This window comes from Coregonus lavaretus (assembly GCF_964263955.1).
Source record: "Coregonus lavaretus genome assembly, chromosome: 39".
NCBI lineage: Eukaryota > Metazoa > Chordata > Actinopteri > Salmoniformes > Salmonidae > Coregonus > Coregonus lavaretus.
In genome coordinates this window covers 22,990,073-23,008,056 of record NC_140026.1, presented here as the reverse complement: position 1 = coordinate 23,008,056, position 17,984 = coordinate 22,990,073, and the positions used below count along the sequence as shown (strand labels likewise).

Sequence of the window (17,984 nt, the reverse complement as noted above, 5' to 3'; positions counted from 1 at the left end):
AATAAATGCATGAAATCTGCTGAAATACTTTTTGTACATATTTGCACGAATTGAGTGTGAGATTGTGTTGACCATTAGCATTTAGTTCAAAGAATTGTTTGACGATCCCTTTGTCATTCTGTCATGCTGCCTTTTCAATGTGTTCTGTGTCTCCCTTTGCAATGTGTTCTGTCTCTCCACAAATAGTTGTGCAAAAATCACTGCAACGTGTGACGAGCGGATGAATCATACATCCAGGCACAATTAAACCGCTTGGAAATGCATGGTTCCCTCTGTATACCACTGTGTTATAGAAGGATATTTTTTTAGTTGTATGCTGTTCAGCAATGCCCTTGTCTAATGGAGTATGCAATGCTATTAATGGGTGTAAGAGCCAGCAGACTATATAGCAGGTAACCATGGACACTCTCTCGCTCTTCCTCTCTCACGCTCCCTCTTTCTCGCGCTCCTTCGCTTGCGCTCCCTCGCGCTTCCTCTCTCGCTCTTTTCGTTCATGGGAAATGGTCCTCTGTAGCTCAATTGGTAGAGCATGGCGCTTGTAACGCCAAGGTAGTGGGTTCGATCCCCGGGACCACCCATACGTAAAAATTTATGCACACATGACTGTAAGTCGCTTTGGATAAAAGCGTCTGCTAAATGGCATATTATTATATTATTTACATTGCCAAAGCAAGTGAAATAAACAATCACAAATTGACAGTTAACATTAAGCACACAAGTTTCAAAAGAGAAAGAAGTATGAAACGTTTTTCTTAACTATCAACAGTGTTGTTACAATGTTCAAATAGTAGAAGTACAAATGGAAAGGGAAAATAAATATAGCTTTTTGCACTTTTCTAATCGCAACAGGTCACACATTTTGCTGCGATGAATGCAAACTGTGGTATTTCACCTAATTTGTTCCCTGATTATTTTGGGGTCCTTGTAATCTGAGGGAAATATGAGTCTCTTATATTGTTGTACATTTGGCAGGACATTACGAAGTGCAGCTCAGTTTCCACCACATTTTGTAGGCATTGGGCCATGGACTGTCCGTTTTATAGCCAAATATCATTCAAGTTTACTTTGAGAATGGTTAATGTTTTCCCAATAGGTAATATAATTGTATTTTTGTTTGGTTATAATTTGGTTGGACCAGATTGTCTGAGTGCTGTCCTGAGGTTTTGTTGGGTTGGTAGTGGTTAATGAACTTAGCCTCAGGACTAGCTGGATGAGGGGACTTTTGTCTATTTTCATCTCTTGGCATTTCAGGGCTTTGTAGTGGTAGGAGTGGGAGGTCTCTTGTTTTTAGGTGGTTATAGAATTTGATGGGTCGTTTTGGGGTATGAATTAGTGATGGATATTGGCCTGCCTGCGTGCGTTATTATTATTATTATTATTATTTCTCTTTTTTTCCTCCCTCCTTCTCACTCAGTGATTGTAGAGGAAGACCTAGAGGAAGTGGAGGAAGGCATGATTGATATCCATCTATAACCAGGTGAGAAGGACATTGTTTCCTCTTCCCCAACCCTAGCATACCCAATACGCAGGCCTGGCCTATGATATCTGCAGTGCATTTGGAAAGTATTCAGACCCCTTCACTTTTTCAACATTTTGTTACGTTACAGCCTTATTCTAAAATGTATTACATTGTTTTCCCCCCACAATCTACACACAATACCCCATAATGACAAAGCAAAAACAGGTTTTTAGACATTTTTGCAAATTTAAATATAACCCCCCCCCTGAAATATCTAATTTACATAAGTAATTCAGACCCTTTACTCAGTACTTTGTTGAAGCACCTTTGGCAGCGATTACAGCCTCACATCTTATTGGGTATGATGCTACAAGCTTGGCACACCTGTATTTGGGGAGTTTGGCCCATTCTTCTCTGCAGATCCTCTCAAGCTCTGTCAGGTTGGATGGGGAGCGTCGCTGCACAGCTATTTTCAGGTCTCTCCAGAGATGTTCGATCGGGTTCAAGTCTGGGCTCTGGGCTGGGCCGCTCAAGGACATTCAGAGACTTTTCCCGAAGCCACTCCTGCGTTGTCTTGGCTGTGTGCTTAGGGTCGTTGTCCTGTTGGAAGGTGAAACTTCGCCTCAGTCTGAGGTCCTGAGCTCTCTGGAGCAGGTTTTCATCAAGGATCTCTCTGTACTTTGTTCCGTTCATCTTTCCCATGATCCTGACTAGTCTCCCAGTCCCTGCCGCTGAAAAACATCCCCACAGCATGATGCTGCCACCACCATGCTTCACCGTAGGGATGGTATTGGCCAGGTGATGAGTGGTGCCTGGTTTCGTCCAGACGTGACGCTTGGCATTCAGGCCAAAGAGTTCAATCTTGGTATCATCAGACCAGAGGATCTTGTTTCTCATAGTCATTGTCCTTTAGGTGCCTTTTGGCAAACTCCAAGCGGGCTGTCATGTGCCTTTTACTGAGGAGTGGCTTCCGTCTGGCCACTCTACCATAAAGGCCTGATTGGTGGAGTGCTGCAGAGATGGTTGTCCTTCTGGAAGGTTCTCCCATCTCCACAGAAGAACTCTGAAGCTCTGTCAGAGTGACAATCTGTTTCTTGGTCACCTCCCTGACCAAGGCCCTTCTCCCCTGATTGCTCAGTTTGTCCGGGCGGCCAGCTTCAGGAAGAGTCTTGGTGGTTACAAACGTCTTCCATTTTAAGAATGATGGAGGCTACTGTGTTCTTGGGGACCTTCAATGTTGCAGAAATGTTTTGGTACCCTTCCCCAGATCTGTGCCTCGACACAATTCTGTCTCGGAGCTCCACGGACCTCATGGGACCTTTTATATAGACAGGTGTGTGCCTTTCCAAATCATGTCCAATCAATTGAATTTACCACAGGTGGACTCCAATCAAGTTGTAGAAACAACTCAAGGATGATCAATGGAAACAGGATATACCTAAGCTCAATTTCGAGTCTCATAGCAAAGCTTCTGAATACTAATGTAAATAAGGTATTTATGTTTTTATTTTTAGTAAATGTGAAATAAAATATTTTTTCGCTTTTTCATTATGGGGTATTGTGTGTAGATTGATGAGATTTTTTAAATGGTTTATTCCTTCTCGAATAAGGCTGTAACAATACAAAAAGTGAAGGTTCTGAAAACTTTCCGAATGCACTGTACCTTCAGCCATTCTGTAATTACTAAAATGGTCAAACTTTGTCGGCCCATTAGCCAATGACTTAAGTAGCCTAATGTGATTTCAATGAACAATCATTTGAGGTGTTCAAGTACCGGTAGTCGGATTGAATGACTCTTCTCTTTTGATTACTTTCCTAGAAGTATGCATTCAGCCAAATACAGCTGGGAGGAAACAACAGCAGTTGTGAGCCAGAAGCACAGCCTACTATGGCGTCTGGAGTCTGTTTAGAAGGGTACAATGTTAGAGAATGTTGCAGATAGAAATATGTCATCTAGAACATATGATTGTCTGTCATATAAAAGAGGAAATCGTGTCTGCTCTATTCATTCCATTTCTATATGAAACGTTTGACTGTCTCAGATAGAAATCCATTACGTAGAGCAGATAAGATTGTCTGTCGTGTAGAAGAGGGAATGGTGTCAGCTCTATTAATTCCATGTCTATCTGCAATGTTCAGCGTGTTTCACATCACTGACTGAAAACACACCTGGTGACTTCCAGAGAGAGAGAAGAAATTGTACTGAACACAACACGGGAAACCTACATGCTGTCACATGGTGGACAAAAACTGCAACTGCATACCTTCAAGCGCTCAAGACTTCTTCCTCTGTGTATCTCAACTCCCTTTAAACAAGTGAATGTCTTTCTATGTTAAATCTGCATTTTAGATTCTGGATATGGGCCCATGTTTTCATATCTCTTACCTAGTCTTAAACGCTGAATATAGAAAAAAATGCACATAATTGTATTTTCAGGGTAGAGATGTTAGTGTAATGTTATTGCCTCCAAGTGTAAGTGTTGTATTTTCAGTGCATTTAGCTGTACGTTATTCTGTATTAATAACCTAAACGATGTCTCTCTAAAATACAAGAGGTGCTGTTATTGCCAAGAAAGAATGTATAGGCTACATGCCACCTAGACTTCCGTCTTCTGTTTCTGAGAAAGCGTTGCTTTGTCTTAGTAGTTTGTCATCTTGTTTATAGTGAATTTTATGAGAGAAATTTAAAACACCATGTGTTCGATGTCTGAGATGAAATGTTTTAGCTCCAGATCTGCATTCATGGATTGGGCATCTCACTTGGATCTATCTCAACAGCAACAACAACAATAACATCAACAACTCAAATGGACTGTGGAACACCCCAGAATTTGAATAGTATTTGAATGCTGTTGTATTTCCCACCCTCCTGTTACCTGAATATTAATGACTGTCCTATGGTAATTTGACTGTGGTGCGTACAGTATGGTATACGGTTCTGTCTCAGTGCATGGGCCACAGTACCTTTACTCTCTAACTTTGAATGTAGTTTGAAATAGTGAATATTATATATCGTCCTGAGATTTGAGCTCTATTTTATTATGAGATGTTAAAGACTACTGTTTTATCCTCCTGAGACCAGCAAAAAAAGGGATGAAAAAGGGGTGTTTGCAGTTTTTTAAAAAATATTACGAAAATAATTTGAACAAATATTTTGTTTTATTTTATTTGCACTGTAGTGGATATAATCGGTTGCTAGTAAATATGGAACATTACACTAAATGGGTACAGTAGGTGAAAAGCATCGTTTTGATGTCCACTACAGAGGACATTGATGAACAAGCTCTTATTGTTTATTTTTTTTTTAACCAGGGACAAAGTTATCAAGGTCACACCCTCATACATGTGATATCATTGAAAATCCAAGAATGTCCTCTCAAAGGTAGAACAGGACATAAAGTAACTGACCGTGATTCCAGATTTCTATGAAATATGACCTATAATTACTTACAATATGAGTAAAATAGTTTTCCTTAAAAAAAAATGTAATTAAGTATGTTAAAAATAAGCTTTTATGTGTTAGAATAGTGTGGGCATTTACCGGTCATTAAAAATATGAATGAACATAGCTCGTTGATTGGCCAGCTCATCTTCCTCAGGAGTATGACATCATACGCTGAGGAAATAGCATGCATTTTTTAAATGGTCTGTTTGAGATCAATTTAAGGTGGGGTTTTTTAAGTGTGTTTTTCTCCAGTTTATGCTTTGGCTACATACGAGTATAGCACAAGTCAACTACATTATTTGGGTATGAGTTAACAGAATATTAACTTTAAGTTAGATTTTAACTGGACATTTACTTGTGGCATGTATGGCCTCCGAGTTAAGGGCCAAAAAACGAATGTCCATTAGAGTGGATAAAAATTAATTGCTGGGCATTAGGAGGATATCAAATATGCTTCTTATTGCTTCGAGGTGATCTACTCTTGCCAAATGTCTTTGCTGTCGAGTGTATTTTTATGTAGCACGCATATTTATCTATTTTTTTATTTTTTATGGCAACATGAAATCCTATAGGCGAGAGTGTCCTAAATGTAGTAGTTTGGGGTCTATAAGAGCCCCACAGTGGAGGTGTCATAATACCCATAAAACCTAGCGGTCAAACAGGGAAATGGTTCCATTCGTTTTTCCGACATATATTTTTCCCATAGGGCATTTTAGAAACACTTTAAATAAGGGCTATGTTTCGTGTAGGCTTACCCTGACGTGATGTTTTGATAACCATGTAAATCTCTCTTGGACAAGGTGACTTTTGTCAATATATTTGGCTCTATTTACTCTGATTTGAAAATGCTAATTAGCATCAAAGTAGGCATCATGCAAAACTACAAATCCCTGCAAGCTCCTGCACGTCATCTCTAGCTCACACCTTTGCTAACAGGTATTGTGTCAATTTAAAACTTGCACAAGACAGATCACAGAATTGTCCATACAAAGAAATGTAGCCAATTTATGAATTACTACATTTGGCTAACATTAGATAGTTAATCAAGAGATGATTTGCCTCGATTCGGCAGTCTTGTCCAGATCATCATGGTATTTGTAGTTCTTTATGATAGCCACATTAGCAGCAATTAGCATTTCATTTTTGGGGGGTAAATACAGGCGAAAATATTGATAGTCACCTTGTCCTAGAGAGATTTACACGGTTATCATAACGTCACACCAGGGTAAGCCTAAACGAAACACAGACCTTATTTGAAGTGTTTCTAAAATCCCCTATGGGAAAATGAATGGTGGAAAAACGATTGGAACCATTAACCTGTTTGACCGCTAGGTTTTATGGGTATTATGACTCATACCCTCGGAGGGATACAGGTTTTAGTCCCCCAATGTTGGCTGCTTTGTACCTTTGAATTAAGTTCTTCCTCTGAATGGCTTTCATTAATACTGTATAGTATATCCTGCTTCTTTGTACAAAACCAAACGTCCAACCTGCCCATGTCAGTCTTTCCTTGACAAGGTTATCAATTGTTACAGTAAGTGAATGAATGAATACTTTAACCTGATGTCATGTAAGTAACTCTGGATATATCTCTGCTGTTTCTCAGTGTTAAATGCAGAATGCATCACTACTATGTTTTAAATAAGGATTTACAACATGACTAATAGCACAGCTACCCAATAAAGCATTTTATCTTTCTGTGTGTGTGTGCGTTGGGACTTGTCTAAAGTTAAAATCCAACACACCTTTCCTACCTTATTGTATTATCAAGATATGTTCTTACACAGCCAGATTCAATGTATTCTCTAATTACCCAAGAAATTAAGTCAATAACAGCTATTTGTATGCTCAGTTTCCACCTCACACATTGGTCCAATAAAGCATTGATTTATGTAGCCATATTAATCTTTACCCGGCTTATATTCCATCCAATGGTATTATATTTCATGTTTCTAAACGCTCTCATGTGGGATGAGAGTTCTCTTCACCTTGCGCTATCTGAATCTATCTGAGTGTGTTGCTTTATTGATTGAGTGGGGATGTTTAACTTATTTTCTTAGCTGGGTGTAATTCCATCAGCAGAGTTAAGGACTGTCTGAACAGATGGTTGGACTGACCTTAGACAGACACACACTGAGGCCTGCATCGACACCTGGACTCAACTCGTACAAATGCATACAGTAAGTTATATAGCGATCTGATTACATCACAGTGCTGCTGTTGTGATTTTGTCAAACAAAACTGTGGTAAAAAGTCTGAAGAGAAACCAAGCACAGTAGTTTGACGAGTTAGATTTTTTGTTTTCCTTCAAAGCTTAGATGCTTAAAGGGATCTTGAGAGAGTGAAGCAATTAAGCCCTTTTTCTACTTTCTAACTCATAGAAGTGTACCGGAACAACTGGCACTAGGCCCATGATTGTTACTTTCCACTCAGCTACACAAAACCCCAGCCTGATCACAGTCATTTAGCTGTGGCCCTGAGTGATATTGATCTCAATAGGCTGAAATGAGGGAAATCTAATAACGCCACGGCTAATTACATCGTAATGAAGGCTGTAGGAAATAGCCTTTCATTGTTAGCCAATTTCCCTCGGCGACCTTGATGTGAAGGAATTCTGTTCAGATCCAAAATGGATTCTAAGCACCTTGAGAAGACTGGTGCAGTAGAACAATATAAAGGTAAGTAATAAGCCCAGTTGATATTCAGGTTACCATGTTTTAGGCCTATGGCGTCCATATTAGGACAACCTTGCATGCTGAGTAGACCGGGCACGCGCGTGCGTTCGCCATTGCGTGCATGTTGATTTTGTCCATCCACACCAGACGCGATCAGGACATGCAGGTTGAAATATCAAAACGAACTCTGAACCAACTATATTAATTTGGGGACAGGTCGAAACACATGAAACATTCATGGACATGTTGCTAGCTAATTTGTTCTGGGATATAAACATTGGGTTGTTATTTTACCTGAAATGCACAAGGCCCTTTTTTCTGGATCTTTGTAGAATTCTGACCCATTTTGAGTCACACAAAATAGTGTGTTCTCTACTCTGACAATCAATCCACAGATAAAAGGGGAAACTGAGTTAGTCTCTAGTAATCTCTCCTCTCCAGTCTTCTTCTTCGGTGGACTTTATATGGCGGTTGGCAACCAACTTTAAGGTGCTTTACCACCACCAACTGGACTGGAGTGTGGACCTCAGTTCATCTTTCAATCACACGCATGGGTATATGCTCCTAAAAACCAATGAGGAGATGGGAGAGTCGGGACTTGGAGTGCGTCACGTGTCAAAAATAGAACCAAGTTGTATTTTAGCACCTGTCTATGCAGATGCGCACGAGCTGTTTGGATGAAATTATTGAATAACATGTATGTGTACATTTATTTTGCAACGCTCATGCATGCAACGCAGGCGGTGTGGTCAGCATGTTAGTCTCAACAGGAGTTGAGGCTGTCCTAATATGGATACCGTGTAGGCCCCATTTTGATGTGCAGTGCGCTTTAGACCTGGGTCAAATGCTTAAGCCATTATGGAAACATTGGAATAGTCCAGCGCATCTCAAATACTGAAGTATTTGACCCAGCATACTATCAGAATATTAGGTGGTTATTAAAGAAAAATACCTTTAAGTGTACCTGCTGTGTTGGTTGCCATGGCTATGGATAAAATGTTGTACATGAGTGACTGACCTATTTGATTCCATGTAGACTGTCTACAGGTGTAAATAATATTGAGTTGGGTTGTCATGTTTGTCATTTTGAAATAATGAACATTATTGATTTTAATGTCTACTGATCAAACAGCTTGCGAGTACTGCAAACTGAGATTTTTTTTCTCTTTGGAAAAAGATGAAATCACATACAGTACATGTACAGTGATTACACTGCTACCTAGTGGCAATGAAACGTACATGTACCCACATCAATATGAGACGCTCAAGCAGTACCACTAGTACCAGAATAGACCACTTGATGGCGGTGTTGAGCTGTTATAGGGATAGGCAGTCACTCCAGGTCACATTCACTGCGGAGCAAGAGCATTGCACAGAGAGGAAATGTATATAAAACATATTCTGTCACGAGGAAAAGGTAGAATTCCTATAAACAACTTAATAAACATTTTGGATTCATGGAATCAGTCACTTTTCTTTTATAAACTCGCTCTCTCACACATATGCACGTTCACCTCTTCACAATGGCCTACCCCATAGCCCGCTACTACTTTGGGTCCTTGTAAAGCGCTATATAAGTCCCATGTATTATTATTTGTAGTATTTGTATTATTATTATTATGTGCACACACATGCAAACACACACACATACACAAACATATATATGTATACACACAAACGCACATACTCAGTCATAATTGTGTCAGTTGGTTATCATTGAACTTAAAGGTCTGCTGAGTGTAAAGCCATTCAATCTTAAAACTAAACAAACAGATTTCTCCTGCTGTTATCATTGTCTACCATTTATTCTCACACCCTTCATCAGTAGTGATGTATGAGTGTCTTGATTTGTTTGGCGAGAGAGAGAGGGGGAGCTTGAGTGGCATGGACTGAATATGTATTTGCCCTCTCTCTCTCTCTCTCTCTCTCTCTCTCTCTCTCTCTCTCTCTCTCTCTCTCTCTGTCTCTCCCTGTCTCTCTCTGTCTCTCTCTGTCTCTCTATAACACACTGGATACTGAATATATTGTATGCCCCACACTTTCCGGTGTGTATTTAATTACTTTACACCTAGTCCCTAAGATTAGAGACCTGACCCGGAAAAACTAGTTATGATGTTGGTACCGCCTTGGATGGTAATCTCTTAATAATAGTAGCTTCTTATCCTGTCCGCTTTTGAAAGACAAATTCAGACAGTATATTTAGACAGAGACACTGCTGCAGCCTTAATTGCACGATACTTATTGCAAAATCTCCCAGTGCTTCTTACTGTAGGGTGCTAGTCTGCTAGAATCCTCATTATAAAAGGGAATCAGTGTTCATTTCTAATATTTGTCTTTTTGCTCCAGAAACCCAGAGGGTCCTAGGACTATCCTATCTGATCCCGCCTCCTTAAAACAACACACACACACACACACATCCCCACTCCTCCTCCCCTCATATCTCCATGTCCTCTCCTTCCCTAAGAAACGTATCATTTAGCAGAGTTGGTGGGTTCGAGTCGAGAGAAAACCGTCACTGATACCGCATCGACCGTCAGTGGCTGGCCGGGATTGACACATAATCAATGACTCTGCATCCGCAACGGGGACAGGACGCATATTTAATATTCCTCAAGCCGCGGGATTGGAGGGAGGCGAGGAGGAGATGCTCGCGCCTCGCTCGCTCGCTGCACGCGCAGTGCGTTTGAGTGATGGGCTGGCAGATTGGATCTCGCGACCGAGGGATCAGCGATAGCGCGCCTCTGACTGATCTATTTACAGCAGCGCTTCAGGGAATGCTGGCGCAATCCGCCTGGGCCTGTTGTCAAGAGCTCCCGGGAAGAAGAGGAAAAATAAGGAAGAGCAGCTTATTCCCAATTTGTTTATGGTTCCTTATGGCCCCGCTGTCCCCTCTGTTTTGTATCTGGGAGTGAGGATGACGGGATGAGGGGTCTTAGCCCTGTGTTACACACTTAGCCTCATATAATGTAGACTGTGTCTCCTGTGCTTTGTACCTTGGACTGGGAGAGGAGGAAGAGGGTCTTGAGCAATGTACGACTGTCGCAAAGCATTTTCCTCAGATGCATTTTATTACATAGGCCTTTCCCAGCTCAATGATATCTCATCAGCTCATGCAAACTGCAATTTTAGAGGATATAGCAAGTGGATGAATCAACCAAAAATAAATGTGCCATATAAGCAATGAAGGATTTGGCATGATTCACCATCCATAATGATCAACTGGGATGCATATAGCATGTTCCATCCAGAAGGAACTTCTGAATGAATCTCACCTCTGGAACCTACCTGCTTTCTGTCTCTGTCTTAGAAACCAGACGAATTAATTCACTAAAGAAAGACAAGGGATGTAGGCCTATTCATTAGTCGCAGACCATAGAAAAACGTTTGGCCTGTTGCACAGGATCAAACGGAACGAAATGGGGAAGGACCTACCTGAATTTGTCCAATAGAAAATCTTGTTTTTTGTTGCAAAAATATTTATATTTGAAGTAAACGGTTTCAGTTGCAAATCGTTTTGCAACAGACCAAACGTTTAGCTACGATCTGAGACTAATGAATAAATCCAAGGCCTCTTCTTACAACACCACCAGACAGGGCTTCTTTACAACATCGCAGAGTTTATAACCTGTATTGTACAATGCTGAAAAACGTATTTGCAGACACAAAAACAGCTGAGTGTCTTGCCACTGGCATGGATTCAATGGGAACATCAGGGACACTGTTGTAAAACGTACCCAATTGTCAAAATTGAAAAAAAGTAAAGATACCTTAATAGAAAGTCACCCAGTAAAATACTACTTAAATACAATTCTAAGTATCAAAAGTAAAAAATAAATGCTATAAAATATTTCCAATTCCTTAAATATGAAATTGAGTAAAAGTTGTCCAAAATATTAATAGTAAAGTACAGATACCCCCCAAAACGACTTAAGTAGTACTTAAAAGTTTTTACTTAGATACTTTACACCACTGTGAAGGGAGACAGTGATGAAGTCTCGCTAAAGAAGTTTCCTCCTTAATTTCTCTCTTTTCTTCTCCTCTCTTCCATCTCTCCCTCTCTTTCCTCCTTCATTGTTCCTACCCTTTCCTCCTCCTTTATTGCTTCTTCTCTCTTCTCTTTTTCATTTCTCTCTCTATTTTTTCCTCCGTTGTCCCAATTTCCTCCTTTTCTAGTCCTAACTTTCTTTTCTCCTCATTCATTACTTCCTCTTCCTCTTCTCTCTTCCCCAATCTGTTCATTCTCTTCTCTTCTTAGTTGGTGCCACAATTTCAACTTGCTTCTTGCCTATAGAACTAAAGAAAGAAAACACAACCTTCTTGCCCAAAAATAGTCACTGTGTCTCTGCATACTTAGTTGCATAACCCACCTTGATGGTGGACACAGAATGCCAAAGTAGTGGAACTAATACATCACAATGCCTCAAGTTAAAGACAACAGATTTTCATAAGTTATTCAGCTAAGCTATATCTTCTCATCAGATCAGACTTACACTAATATAATTGTGTGCCCAGAGAGAGGTACGAAAGGGACAAAGTGTTTGTTTGTGTGTGTGTGTTTGTGTGTGTGTGTGTGTGTGTGTGTGTGGGAGGGGGGGGGGGGGTTATCCTAAGGTTAAGATGTGTTAAGAGGCACTAAAATCAATGTCGTCAGGGCATCTCGTTGACAGGGATTTAAAATGAACCCTTTGTTACGGCTATGGTCATACTAGTGTTCACTTCATTTACATTTATTAGCCCACAGAGCTAAAGAGAAAATCCTCTTTAGAAGTTTTATGGACAAATGCCTGGGAGACATGTAAAATAATGGCCTTATTAAAGACCACTTAGGCTCTGTTTATGACGCCAAGTGAACACCTCCAACAGATGGATTTAGACATTATGTTAGTTCCTGTAGGTTTATAGAGTATTTGGCTACACTAGTAGAATAGCCATTAGAGGTTTGTACACTGAGTATAACAAACATTAAGAACACCTTTCTAAAATTGAGTTGCACCCCCTTTTGTCCTCAGAACAGCCTCAATTCGTTGGGCCTGGGCTCTACAAGATGTCGAAAGCGTTCCACAGGGATGCTAGCCCATGTTGACTCCAATGCTTCCCACAGTTGTGTCAAATTGGCTGGATGTCCTTTGGGTGGTGGACTATTGTTGATACACACAGGAAACTGTTGACCATGAAAAACCCAGAAGCGTTGCAGTTCTTGACACAAACCGGTGCGGCCTGGCACCTACTACCATACCCCTTTCAAAGGCACTTAAATCTTTTGTCTTGTTAATTCACCCTCTAAATGGCACACGTACACAATCCATGTCTCAATTGTCTCAAGGCTTAAAAATCCTTCTTTAACCTGTCTCCTCCCCTCCACTGATTTAAGTGGATTTAACAAGTGACATCAATAGGGGATCATAGCTTTCACCTGGATTCACCTGGTTAGTCTATGTCAGGGAAAGAGCAGGTATTTTAATGTTTTGTACACTCAGTGTATTTGACACAGGGAACACGTATTGATCAAATAAACCTGACCTATCCATTCTTCAACCTAACATTGGATCTATTTTCTTGCCCAAGCCTCTGTACAGTACCATGAGACACTACCACTCCTATCTACAACAGTAGCTTACCAACAGAAGCCTGGGAAAGGGATCACCACTTCCACTTTGGACCATGTGGTTCCATGGAGCATCTAGAGGGTATCCTCCAAACACCCTGGTTCATGGGAGGTTTAATGCCAGGCTAGGAGTCCCTGACCTGGGGAGATGATCTCTGAGGTCCCACTGCCCTACCAGGCGTGAAGGCTGGGCTGGTGTGTATGAATGGTATGAACGAGCAGGCCAGAGTTCAGCCAGTGGCTGGCCCCCTTCTCTCTCTCTGCTCTCATAGCCCAGCATTAATTGCTTTGAAGCTCAGTGCTCACCTCCGGGAGCTCGACAGGGATGTTTTACAGAGCTTTCTGGAGACAGCCATTAATAATGAATTCCAGGCTTCTCTCGCCACTGCAGAGGGATGGTAGGAGGAGGAAAGAGGGTAGAGAGAGCACCAGTTGGACAATCCTCCATGATTATTTGTTGGAATGGGGCCATTGGTATGAGGAATAGGTATTGGATGAAGGTGCTCCTCTAGGCAGCCTGGTCTCATAGACTAGACTTAAATCAAATTAAATCAAATCAAATTTTGTTTGCCACATGCGCCGAATACAACAGGTGTAGACCTTACAGTGAAATGCTTACTTACAAGCCCTTAACCAACAATGCAGTTTTAAGAAAGAATACCAAAAAATAAAAATAGTTAGGGTAGCCATGATTAGCTGTTCAGGAGTCTTATGGCTGGGGGTAGAAGCTGTTAAGAAGCCTTTTGGACTTAGACTTGGCGCTCCGGTATCGCTTGCCGTGCGGTAGCAGAGAGAACAGTATATGACTAAGGTGGCTGGAGTCTTTGACAATTTTTAGGGCCTTCCTCTGACATAACACGTAACATAGTAAATGTAAATCCGGGACACTTAAATTAGTATGATATGTTACGTTTGGTATGGTTGCCCCTCTAGGACCTAGACACTGATCTAAAGTCAGTTTTGAGTTGTCACTGAATGGTTCAGATTAGGATTTAGTTAGTATAGACGGATCTAAGATTTGTGTACCGAATGGCATGTTCTACCCAGATCTGGGCAAAAACCAGGCTTGACCAATTGGAGCATTGGGCTTTTATAATGTTTTTGGAATGTGACTATAATAAATAACATTAGCTGTAATTAAATTGATAATGTGTGTGTAATTAAGGCAATTGTGAGAGTGTGATTTGAAGGAGTCAGGCGCAGGAGGGTAAATCACAGAATACAGAGTTTATTCCGTAGTACACAGTTACGCTGGATAGCATCAATAGTCCAGTGCGCAAAACAGGCGCACTGGAACAAATACAGGCACACAGGGAAAATATACCCTGGCAATACAACGTACAGGTAGCTCCACCGAGCTACACTCATCTCACATGAAACAATCACCCACAAGGAGAAGGGGGCAGAGGGAACACTTATACATGTACTAATGAGGGGAATATGAACCATGTGTGTGTAATTGACAAGACAAGACAAATGGAATGATGAGATATGGAGCGGCAGTGGCTAGAAGGCCGGTGACGACGACCGGTGCAGAGGATGGAGGTGGCAGGCCTTGGAAAAGCGGTCCACAACGACCAAGATGGTGGTGTAACCTTGGGAGAGGGGAAGATCAGTCAGGAAATCAACACTCAGGTGAGACCATGGTCGTTGTGGAACTGGTAAAGGTTGTAACTTACCCGCTGGGAGGTGCCTAGGTGCCTTACTATGGGCTCACACTGAGCAGGAGGAGACATACACCCTCACGTCCTTAGCCAAGGTAGGCCACCAGTACTTTAAGGTCAGGCAGCGCACTGTACGACCGATACCTGGGTGACCAGAGGAGGGTGACGTGTGTGCCCAGCAGATCATGGATAAGAGCAGGCACGTACTGCAGCCCAGCTGGACACTGAGGTGGAGATGGCTCTGTGCGTAACACCTGCTCTATATCTGCGTCCATCGCCCATACTACCGGCGCCGCAATGCAGGAGGCCGGGAGTATGGGGGTATTGTCTCTGGGCCTCTCCTCTGTGTCATACAGCCGTGGTTGCACCAACGGAAACACCTAGACACCTACCATGACACTCTCGCTATCACCCCGTGAGAACCCTCTGCGGCCATGAGAAGGTAGGGTTGTAGAGTGCTAACCAAGGGATACCTAATACCACAGGGAAAGCAGGAGACTCAATAATAAAAAAAAAAGTGACTTGCTCGCAATGAGTCTCGTAGGTAATCATGGTGACTGGTGCTGTAACTTCCTTAACAAACCCGGACCCTAATGGTCGACCATCAAGTGCTCTGATGGGGAGTGGAATGGATAGGGGAACCAATGAAATGCCTAGACTGTGTGAGAATGCCCTGTCCATAAAGTTCCCAGCTGCGCCTGAATCGACTAGCGCCTTACACTGGGGAACTACCATGTGATCAGGAAAGTAGATGGGTAGGGTACAGTGCGCAGCAGAGGGCTCTGAACGAGTGTGGGTGTTTGATACCTGGGGTGATGCGAGAGTGCCCTGCCTGCCGCCTCCAGACCCAAAAGAACGCTGACGACAACGTGCGGTGTAATGTCCCTTCGTGCCACCAGAGTGACACTGGCGCTGTCGTCCTCCGCTCTCTCGGATCGCGGTTCCACCCAGCTCCATCAGCTCGGGATCTGAGTCGGCCGGGGTGGGAACGGGCAGACCCTCTCCAGGACGTCCTCTGGCTGCCAGCAGGTTGTCCAAACGGATGGCCATGTCCACCAGTTGCGCAAAGGACAACATGGTGTCCCGGCAGGCTAGAGACAGCCCGAAAGAGGCAAGCGAACTCCCCGTAGTTGTCCAACGCGGCTCCTCCTTCGTTCCAGACCGCGTTGGCCCACTCCAGGGCTTTCCCCGAGAGGCAGGAGACGAGGGCGGACACCTTCTCCCGCTCCGATGGGGCCGGCCTGATGCTGGAGAAGTAGAGCTCCAGTTGGAGGAGGACGCCTTGGCAGAGAGCAGCTGTCCCATCGAACTCCCGTGGTCGGGATATATGGATCCCTCTGGGTGTGGGTGGCTAGATCCGGTTGCCCAATCTGGTCTCGACAGATAAGGTCCTCTCCTCTCCAGGCGTCAGACGACCTGAAGAACCCGATCCGTCGCTTCTCCCAAGATGGCTAGCATCGTTGAATGCTCCTGGAACCGTGCCACGACTCCAGGCATGCGCTCCTCTCCCGCTGACTCCATTTCGGGTGGGTGATTCTGTTAGAGTGTGATTTGAAGGAGTCAGGCGCAGGAGGGTAAATCACAGAATACAGAGTTTATTCCGTAGTACACAGTTACACTGGATAGTGTCAATAGGCGCAAAACAGGCGCACTGGAACAAATAAAGGCACAGGGGGAAAATATACCCCAGCAATACAAAGTACAGGTAGCTCCACCGAGCTACACTCATCTCACATGAAACAATCACCCACAAGGACAAGGGGGCAGAGGGAACACTTATACATGTACTAATGTGGGGAATATGAACCAGGTGTGTGTAATTGACAAGACAAGACAAATGGAATGATGAGATATGGAGCGGCAGTGGCTAGAAGGCCGGTGACGACGAACGCCGAAGCCTGCCCGAACAAGGAGGGGAGGTAGCTTCGGAGGCAGTCGTGACAGCAATAGATGAAATTTGGGTAGAGTTGGCGGTAATTGCCGTCCATTTTCTTATTCTCAGTGTGTTCACTTTTGTAATTGTGAGATAATTGAATAGCTACCCAACTGTTGCAACCCCTTTGTAGTGAATTGAGCTCAATTGTATATCAGCTGTGAAATTCACATAATTGGCCAAGAGCAGTCCAATTCAACCTTTAGTACCTTTAATATTTCAAAAACAATCATGTCTGCACTGCATATCAGAGTGATCAGTTGCTTAGCAGAATGCTAACGTGCTAACGGTTGCCAAGCAGTGAGAAGTAAGTTCTAAGCCTGTGTGGTGGCCATTATCACTCTATCATAATTGCGGTTGATCAAAACAGAGGGGCTAATTATCATAACTAGTGCAGAAAAAAACCCTACTTCCTTTCATTTCTCCATCACTCTGTTCTTTCTACAATGGCTTCCTTCCCGAACAGAGATGTTATTATTCCTGGGGTTCTGTGACTTGTTGAGAAACACTGGCTACCCATGGTGCCACTTATAGTAAACAATACATAGTATTGTTGTCCCTTCAAATAACTAAATATTGATTAAATAACCCGTTTAATTTATCCATCTCCATCAACATTACAGCAGAACCTGCCCTATAAATTAATTGGCATTAGATCTGACCTCAAGTCAGTCACCAAACCTATTCCCTAGCCACTATCCTCATGAAAAAATTATACAATTTACAATAGAATACTAGCTACAGTACTTACTTAGATTTCTATAGTAAAAAGTATACAGTTTTGAGAATGACACAAGTATTGGTCTTCACAAAGTTTGCTGCTTCAGTGTTTTTAGATATTTTTGTCAGATGTTACTATGGTATACTGAAGTATAATTACAAGCATTCCATAAGTTTCAAAGTTTTTTTGGACAATTACATTAAGTTTATGCAAAGAGTCAATATTTGCAGTGTTGACCCTTCTTTTTCAAGACCTCTGCAATCCGCCCTGGCATGCTGTCAATTAACTTCTGGGCCACATCCTGACTGATGGCAGCCCATTCTTGCATTATCAATGCTTGGAGTTTGTCAGAATTTGTGGGGTTTTATTTGTCCACCCGCCTCTTGAGGATTGACCACAAGTTCTCAATGGGATTAAGGTCTGGGGAGTTTCCTGGCCATGGACCCAAAATGTCGATGTTTTGTTCCCCGAGCCACTTAGTT

The 17,984-nt window shown here is 42.4% G+C and overlaps 1 protein-coding gene across 1 annotated transcript in view; it reads left to right on the top strand.

Annotated features, from left to right (window-relative positions):
- LOC311112841 (RAS guanyl-releasing protein 2-like) overlaps positions 1 to 1,473 on the top strand; it is a gene marked incomplete at both ends in the record, with an annotated part of 36,798 nt that extends 35,325 nt beyond the window's left edge. The window contains one exon of the mRNA XM_084155972.1: positions 1,415 to 1,473. Within this exon, the coding sequence (XP_084012098.1) occupies positions 1,415 to 1,473 (59 nt within the window). The remainder of the gene's footprint in view (positions 1 to 1,414) is intronic.
- Between the last annotated feature and the right edge of the window lie 16,511 nt (positions 1,474 to 17,984).